A 9,380-nucleotide genomic window follows, 5' to 3' on the forward strand; every position below is an offset into this window, starting at 1 on the left:
TTTCACTGTGAATTCCAATGTGAATTCCAATGTGAGAATTGGATGGTGTAAAGTAAAGCTACTAGATTTCTTTCTTGTCCTTGGAGAATAAGCATTGGTTGGAGGTATCAAAAAGATTATAAGGAATGTGTAGATGAAATTTTACAATTGGTGATGTCCTTACTTGTTTTCTTCTAATATTTTTTTTTTAGGAATTTTACAAAAATTTATTTTGAGCAATACAAACGAATCAAGTTCAACCTTTCGGACTAAAACAAACCAATGTATTTCAAATTTCAAAAATTAGATACTTATCATATAAGGATAATTTTAGAAACCATTAGCCAATTTTAGCGAATGACTTATTATTCTTGAATCCTTGGAAAATTATATGGCACTTTTTACTTTGACACCCACTGAATTAAAAACGGGGTGGATTGGGTTTTTGTCTAAATATTTTTCCATTATTTAGTTTTTTTTATATAATTTTTGGATTTTCCCTTTAGAAATAATAGTAATAGTTTAATGGTATGTGGACCTTGATTTTCCTTCATATTTTTAAACTATTCTAGAGCATATTATTTGTCTTTTAAAGTATTTATTTGAATTCTAGGCCCGGGATTGTATTGAAAATGAAAATAATATTTTTACATCTTTTTATATTGTGCTACAGAATAATAAATAAAAAATATATACATACGTATATATGTATACATATACAGAAAATTTAAAATAAGTGATGCCTAATCTATTTAAGATTTTTAGTTTTGATTATTAAACTTTTTCTTTAGATAAAATGCCCATTCAATTAATACAAACCTATATTTCTATTGCCTTTTTTTTTTTTGCAACGGCAGTGGGGGTGGGGCTTAAAAGATGGGGAGGGAGTAAGGGGATTAAAACTCAGGACCTCTAATTTCTGAAATTTCAACCTATATTTTTCATCGTTTGACTTATGAAAAACATATATTTTTGGTCATTAACTGATACAAATGTGGACTTTGTGGTCCAAAGTATAAGTTCATTTTGGCAAAAAGAAAACATTTGTCACCAAAATATGACATTTTAACTAACATATTAATCATTCTATTATTTACTCAAACTAAAATTGGTCACTTTATAGCTTGTATCCATGATAGGTAGTTTATTTTCATGGTTTTAATTTTAGCAAATGATAGCTTGGAAATAAAAAAAGTGCAAAATTAGAGTTTAGAATCTTTAACTTAAACTGGTTCTATATGACTTACTCTTATCCTTTTTTATTGCCCATAATGATAGAATGTAATTAGAGTTTGAGATGATTGTTAGGCAACTTCAAATGGACATGTCATTACTGTTTGGCTAAAGAAGTTAATAATATTTTGTTGATTTGACTAGGTAAAACAATTGCAGTTTTCAAAGGAATGCATTTGGTGGTGGAAGTTAGTATTGAGGCTTTTAGCTTAGAGTGTCACTATACAAAATATTACTAGAAAATTCTATTTTCATTAACAAGACATATTTGCAATCAAACAAATTATTGAATTTGAATTTGCATATGTAGATTTACAAATATGGCAATTCATGTTTTTATTTAAACTTGCTATACATATTCTATAACTATTTGGTTAGATAATGTTTTCATCTATTTGTAATGCTATTAGACATGATTTAAATGGATATATTAACTCACTATTTCTCTCAAAAAAGAAAGAAAAATATGCAAGTTTGTATTTTTTTTTATTGATGTTGAAGCTAGTCACAGGTTTTTGTGTCTTTCTATATTTTTTCTAATTATTAAAATTTCTGAAACATTATGACTACTGTTTATTTAATTACAACTAAAACTATGCTGCTCTTAAACCGATAATGCACTCATAATGGATTTGCTTTGTTTTCTTTTTTGGTATCATTACGTACACATAATGTTGGTTAAAAATTCTTTTTCCAAATCACAATAAATTGGGGTTAACTTTATATATGAAAGTTCTTTTCACAGCAAATTTTAATTGTTTTTATATTTAATATTTTTCCTATATTTCTATTCATTGTGCACTAAAACTGCCGGTGCTATGTATTTAACTAATGTTCTAGAGGGCTCTGGCTGTGCGTTGCACAGCCCGTGTCAACATAGTGTCATTGCAGTTCTGGCAACCTGTATTCGTTTATCGTCCGAACCATCCATTATGGTGCTTTTCAATTTTAGCTGTTAATGTCTTGGGGTTGCGGTTTGTGTTTTTAAATTCAAATTTTTTCATGGCAATCTAATCCAATTTCCCCCTTGCTATAATGAAACGTTCGGAGACATTTCATTGCTTACGACGCGTAGGTTGGCCACAAGGCCCACAATACTGTTTCCTTAGTCGTCCAAGTAAAACTGAGAAGGGTATATATGTCAAGGCCAATGAAAACATGCACAGCACACGCGCCAACCGTCATTGTAACACATATTTCCCAATTTGCAGCTCTAATTAGCAGGTACAAGCCCATTGCACGCCCAACCTGGCCACAGCCGTCCAAAATGTCTAACTATTCAAATTTTTCGCGAAGAAAGACGCCTACGCACCTACAAGGCCACAACACTTAACGGCAAAGCTGTTCATAATCGCGGGTGGGACGACAGGGATTTTGTGATAGGCTGCGCCATCACAATATTCGTCCAAAATCCAACTCCAAAAAAGCCGTGCGATGGACAGGCTCCATCGCTACCGGCCATCGCCTGATGAAGAACACTCGCAAGAACTGCTGGTTGATCGGAAAACCCACATATCACACATTTTCCTTGCACAGGGGGTACATGTTGCAGAATCAATGTCAACAATTACTTGTGCTTATTTAGCCCTAAGCCCTCATTTGGTTTATACTTATATATAACTGGCTAAATTGGTTCTACATTAATGCACAGGAAATCTATTCAATTTATCCTAGAGGGTCGTCAGTCGAACTTATGGAGTGGTGGAAGAGGCTGCCTCGTAAGGTGGCTGCGAAAGTTGTTAGTGTTGGGCTTGGAGATTTTCTAAGCCACTTGCCCGTGGCCGATAGACATAGGAAGTTGCCTGTCGCACTTGCGGAGCGATGGTGGGACTCAACAAACTCCTTCCACTTGCCTTTCGGAGAGATGACACTGACACCCTTGGACTTCACCTGTATAACCGGTGTTGCAGTGGGCGGGTTGCCCATTCCGTGGGATTACAATGTTAGGGAAAATACCAATTACATCAACGAGCAATTAGGTTGGGTGCCAGCTTTTGCTTCTGCCGATGCCATCAGAGTTACCGATATATTGTCATTCTACAAAGACAAGGCGATTGACGAGAACGACGACGTCCAGCTGGCACATCTAACTAGAGTTTTCTTTCTCTACATGCTTGGCTGCACTTTACTTAGCAACACGGCCAAAACAATTCACCTGTGCTGTCTGCCTGCACTGGAGGACGTAGATCGTATAGGGGATTATAACTGGGGAGGGGCGGGGATGGCAACTTTGTACAGATTTATGTCCGCCGTCTCCCGACAACGGACGAAAAGTCTTGGCGGCTACAGCTTCGTTTGGGAGGTAAGTCCAGAATTGCCTTCACTCTGTGTCAATTCGACATTACAATGTTCCGTTAAATAAACTTTTCAGGCAGTTAGTGTTCATCTCGAACGCTAGATATAATTTGTATAACCACGTGTAGGTGTGGGCTTATGAAATTCTTCAGTTAAGTCCGTATAAACTGAAACAGGACAAGAGGGACGTATTGCCCAGAATGTGGCGATGGCGCTCGTGTAATAGAGCCAGCTGACAATCACCGTCTACGGTCGAACATTTTCGCCGCGCAATTGACACCATTAACCCGGAAAACGTTAGTTCCCGTACTTAGGACATCCTATAGTTTCTACCGCCTAAGTGTTAACAGTTGTTATGAATTTCTTCCGACTGTTGAACAAACCAATGTTACATCGCTTGTTAATTGTGTCATAGGTCAACTGGCTGCCCTTCCCTGCAATGGCATTGCCGAGTCGGTATCTCAAATCCAAGGAACTAACTGCAACGAGATTGCTTTTGGATAGCCCCATGGGACGATTTTACTACCTGGGCGAGAGGGTTATTAGGCAGGTGTATGTGCAAAGCAACCTCCCCATCGGCCATCAGATATGTGCAGCACTGATACAATTTCAGGAAACACGCTACATGATGTGCTTGATGGACTGCCCATTGCAAGCCTATACCCAGATCCCCTTCCATATGCTACGTATGACGAGTTTGTGCGTAGTAGGCTAATGAAACCAATGACTTCCTCCACGTTGCCATCCAGTGGGAAGGAGTGCGTAATTCATATATGTGACCAGTTGCCACTAAGTGAGGCTACAACACCGTCACTGAAACATCCAATTAATTACCCTTCCCGGTCTGTGTTGTGCATACAAACTGATGGATCACTGCAGCAAGAGGGCATTCATAGAGTTGGTGGCAATGTAATAGGGTTGCCTCTTCCATGTGCTGTTGGTGATGTGGTATGGCATTCTTCGCCCTGTACTTCACTCGGCATTTAATTTTAGCAATTTGTGTAAAATTAATACAGCTATCTGTGTTATTTCCGCTTAGGTGCCTAGACACTGGTACGAGGACCTGCTTGTTCAGTGCATGGGCCTCAGAAAGAAAGTCTTAGAAAAAAGTGCAGAAATATTTCGTTTGACATCCAATGTGTCGGACAACTCACAAGTGGTGGACCAAAGGCTACATCAAATACAGGTAATTTTGGAAAGTGCATTGAAGCTCCAAAAGGGGGCAGGGAAACGCTGCTTTCGCGGTGGAATTGGTGGCTGGAAATCCTGTGTTTCTAAGTGTCCGAAAACAAGTGCCAGGACGGAGACATTTACGGATGACCTTGGTAGAGGCAAAACTCACGAATGTCAGGGAATTCATAATGCCAAAAACTGAGCACCCATGGCCCATAACCGCAAACAAGGTTGTGTAGCCGGAGGAATGAGCATGCAAACTAGTTGGGAGTCCCCACCAACAAAGCCGAGCTGTGAGCAATCGCCACGTCTGTTGTGTACTTCTGATACAATTTTAAACTTGAACACCCAACACGGAAAATGTTAACAGTTGACAGATAATTGGTAACGTTGAACTTGTTTCTCTAAATTTGTACCGTTTAACTGCTTTGATAGAAAATTTGTCACCGTCAATTTCTCACAACTAATTTATAGTCATGTTCTTATTTTTCGTCTGTCCCAGATTGTTCTTCACCTGCAATTACAGTTTGCAGTGAAATTAAATATTTACAACAAAACAATTTAAATGCAAGTTGTTGTTACTATAAATCTATCATAGTTAATGCATTACATTTTTCGAACTTATTTATGTGACGCCCCGAAAGAATGAGTACGCGGACCCGAAATTTTTTTTTTTTAAGTTTCTAGGGTTTGTTTTATTGATCGCCCGCCTTTTCGACATTCTCTTTATTAGAAAATTCTCCAGATAATTTTTATGAGGAAATATAGTTTTTAAGATGATTTTTCTAGTATCGGTTAGTTTTTGAGAAATTAAGAGCGTATATGGACGTGGGACCCGCTAGTGCGGTAAATGCATTATATTTTTGACAACTTGTTGGAATTTTGTATTAAGTGATATTATTTTACAAGGTGCTAAGAGATAATTAGAGGTTACTTAGATGGTTTAATCTTGGAGAGACAAAAGGATAAGATTAAAATCCTAGAGGACCATTTGTCACCTAACTATTGGATCTTGACTTTGACTTGGACTTGTCTTAACCTTTACTAAACCAAATTTTGACCCAATTTCTTCCATTTTTATTGTCTTGGCCGAAATTTTTGGTGAGGAAAGAACAAGAGAGAGTTTCTTCAACTTCAACTTCAATTCTTGCTCAAATCTTGAGTTCCAACCGATTAAATTGCAAATCACTCCATAAAACTTGCTAGCTAAGGAAGATTGAAGCTCTTGGTGGAGTTATTTGGAAGGTTAAGGTGCCTAGTTGTTCTCTCTCTTCTATTGTTAAGGTGAGTGGTGATTGAACTTCCTCCTACACTTAATGAAGCTTAAGTTATGCCTAGTGGGAGCTAAAGTGCTGAAATTTGTGGTTTATTTCTTGGTTTGAGATGAATTGGTGAAGTTTTTGATTTATTGATGATTTTTCTGGTTTAATTTGATCATGATGTTGTGGCTGTCCATGATGGTTGGAAATGATGTTTAATAACTCTAGTAGGTGTAAATGATTGGTAATTGCAACCAATTTTGGGTTTGGAAGGAATTTGAGAAAGTTAGGGTTTTATATCCCCAATTCTGTACGGTTTTGTATCTCATGGTTAGAGGCCGAATTGGCCTTGGCTTAAAACATGAAAGTTGTAGGTATTGATGTTTTAAAGGTGCCTGTAAAATTTCAGGTCAATTGGAGTAGTGTGGAGTGAGAAAAGTCGGAAATACTGAGACTGGTCTGGGAAGGGGTGCTGCGAACAGGGTTGCCTTTTCACTCAATTTGACCGTGACCTTTCACCCTGATTCTCACCGAATTCGATTTTGGCCAAAACATGAAAGTTGTAGCCAAGGCTATAAAATAGTTGCCTGTAAATTTTCAGCTTGATCCGACCACTGTAGCATGTGAAATGACCGAAATACCCTTGACTGTTTTTGAAACCTGTTTCGCGCCCAGATTTTTGTTTTCGTGTAGTCTTCCATTTCGATCATGAAAATGCACGATTTGGCCTTTGAGGTCTTCTGATGAAATGTAGCTTGATGTATTAGCTACCATATGCCTTTGGAATTTCTGGATTTGGACTTGTAGAGCCTGAGTTATGATGTTTCCGCTAGAATGCGTTTTGGTGAATCTGTTTTACGTTTTTGATGTGGTATCTTGCCTTTTTGACCTGTTTGCACTCGAAACTGGGTTGAGTGACCTTCTGTAATATTGTAGCCCTGACTCTTAGCTTCGAAACGGTGGGTCTTTCACCTTCATCCGACAATCGTAGCGCCTTTGGTACCATTACCGCAAAATGACGTCAAAACTATTTTTCTGGTTTTGAGCTTAACTTTCATTTCCGGACTTTTCCCTAGCTTGACTTGTGCTATTACTACTTGGAGCTTGCTGAATGGCTATTGGATGAACTTATTTGTGTGACTTTGGGACTGGCTGAAGAAATAATGAAGCCATGATGGCTGGGAAAGTAAGCAAATTCAGGGGAAGTGCTGTCCGAACTTTGAAGGGATTTGTTTGCATTGAGTTTGTGATCTAAGACTTGGGTTTGAGCAAGGCAATGATACATGATGGATGATTTCTGAGCCATGGAGGTGAGTGACCCTAAATTATTTCCAAAGTACTTGTGAAACGTTTCTTGCATTATTTACTTTTGAACTGTTTCCAAAGTTACTTTTGAACTGTTTTCTTGCATATCATGCGTGCTTATATGAGAGTGTTCCTTGTTTGATATATTTCCTTGACTTATTGGCTTGTTATTATGGATTGATAACGTGTTAAGTGCTTTCAATGATTGTTAAAACGAGTTTTCTGGGCGAGTGTGTACTTGATCGCACTCAACCTAAATAAATATGAAATTTTCATGATTAATGAGTAAATGCTACTTGCGTATGAATGTAAGCCTTTTGGGCTGAACTGGCCATTGCCCCTTGTTACCGGTCGTCTTGAGCCAGAAGCGGACTCGATTAGGCGATTAGGAATTTGGGTGAACGTTTGGTATACTCGAGTATTACCTATGTAGGTTGGTGGAGCCTGGCCAAAAGCCAGGGACGGGGTGAATGAAATGAAATGAATGACCAAATGAGCGAGGAAATGTCAGGAGAATGAATGTATCCTTTCATGAATGTTACTATCGCTTTCCATTGTAAATGTTTCTTGAATTATTGATAATCCATATTTACTGTTTTGCAAATGATGTAGTTGTTTCCGGATTTATCATTTAAATTATGACATCATTGCTATATGACATCATTGAAATGAACTATTGTGAAACCGATTTGATTAATGATTTTCTGGTTACTCGCTGAGCTTTTAGCTCATCCCAAAAACTATTTTATTCCCCTCCACAGGGCTCGTGGCGAAGGAAGGACTTGTAGTACTTGTGCACGTGTATGGATGGCCTAAACTTTGTACAATTTTGGATTTGAAATTATTTTATGTATATTTGGGATTAGTTTCCGCTGCATTTGTGACATGTAATTATTGGAGACGGATGTGTATTTGTGGACCATTTGATGTATACTTGAGATTTATATTGTAATCTGTTTGAGGAATGTAGTGAACGACTGAGTCCCGGCGAGAGTTGGGCTGGCGACCCGCCGAATCCTGGGGTACGCCCTAGGGAGAGGTGGGGCCGTCACAATTTATATCATGACAGAAAAGCCTTTTGTATGAATGCAACTCCAACACAAGAATATGAGTTCAAGTTTCCACACAGTTGTACAGTAATTAGTGTGAGGGAGGCTGACGAAGCATTGCTACCTAAGTGGATTGTTCCAACAGGGTATACCAATTTTTGTTAAACTATGTCACCAAAAAAAACTGATGTATCAAAGTTGTTCGGATGGAGTGTCAGTAAACATGTGAAATTTTTTCTACAGTTCATAGCAATTTAGATTACGGACATGACGCGGACATTGCATAATTGTTATAATTAATAAGAAATTCATTAATCGTGTGCAAACAAGTTACGTAAAATAGTAAACCCCAATGGAAATGTACAAATGTTGTAAAAAAAATTAATCGTAACTGATAGTTATTGGCTAATTAAATATATTAGTACAAATGTATTCTTAAAGTTACTTGAACTAATTAATAATTTCTATTACTAAATATGTATAATTATTAGTATAATTCATAATATTAATTATATTGCATAAATTAATATACATATATAATACATATAACTAATAATACCATTGTTATTGGTGCACTGAAGAGACGCATAAGTATTGTGAGCAATGAAAATAGATGGGGAGAAACAAAAGTTATTGTTCCTACATCTGAATGGAACGATGGGCAAAAGAAAAGGCGTTGGGCCTTACGGTCATTGGTTAGGATAGCAAGGAGACGAACAAACAGCCCATATCGTAAAAGCAGTTTATAGCAGCAGCGTAAGGCACCAGTTTACAAAACCTGGGCAACTGAAGCTGATTCCCAAGTAGCCAATTCGGAAAGCGTCTATCCCACGAAGAGATTTTGCGCAACATACGCTTCTACTTAATTTCCTCTTTACAAAAAAGGACCATAACAAGTTTGGTTCCTCTAATACACAATTTATCAACTACTTATTCTCCTATTAACCAAGTGCAGTAGCACTATTTGCTACAACAGTGCTTACGACGCAACCATGACAGTCATGCATCCTGTGATCCTTCTGTGCATGACCCCTTCGGTGGAACTACAGTGACTTACCCATCTAGACCTAGCAACCTTCAATACTCT

The 9,380-nt window shown here is 37.7% G+C and overlaps 1 protein-coding gene across 1 annotated transcript; it reads left to right on the forward strand.

Moving 5' to 3' along the window:
- The first annotated feature begins 2,646 nt into the window (after nucleotides 1-2,646).
- LOC113739198 (protein MAIN-LIKE 2-like) lies at nucleotides 2,647-3,743 on the forward strand. Its single transcript, XM_027266434.2, has 3 exons — nucleotides 2,647-2,751; nucleotides 2,864-3,514; nucleotides 3,636-3,743. The coding sequence occupies exons 1-3, from the start codon at nucleotides 2,647-2,649 to the stop codon at nucleotides 3,741-3,743; spliced, it is 864 nt and encodes a 287-aa protein (XP_027122235.2).
- The last annotated feature ends 5,637 nt before the right edge of the window (nucleotides 3,744-9,380 follow it).

Source organism: Coffea arabica, chromosome 4c, assembly GCF_036785885.1.
Source record: "Coffea arabica cultivar ET-39 chromosome 4c, Coffea Arabica ET-39 HiFi, whole genome shotgun sequence".
Taxonomy (NCBI): Eukaryota; Viridiplantae; Streptophyta; class Magnoliopsida; order Gentianales; family Rubiaceae; genus Coffea; species Coffea arabica.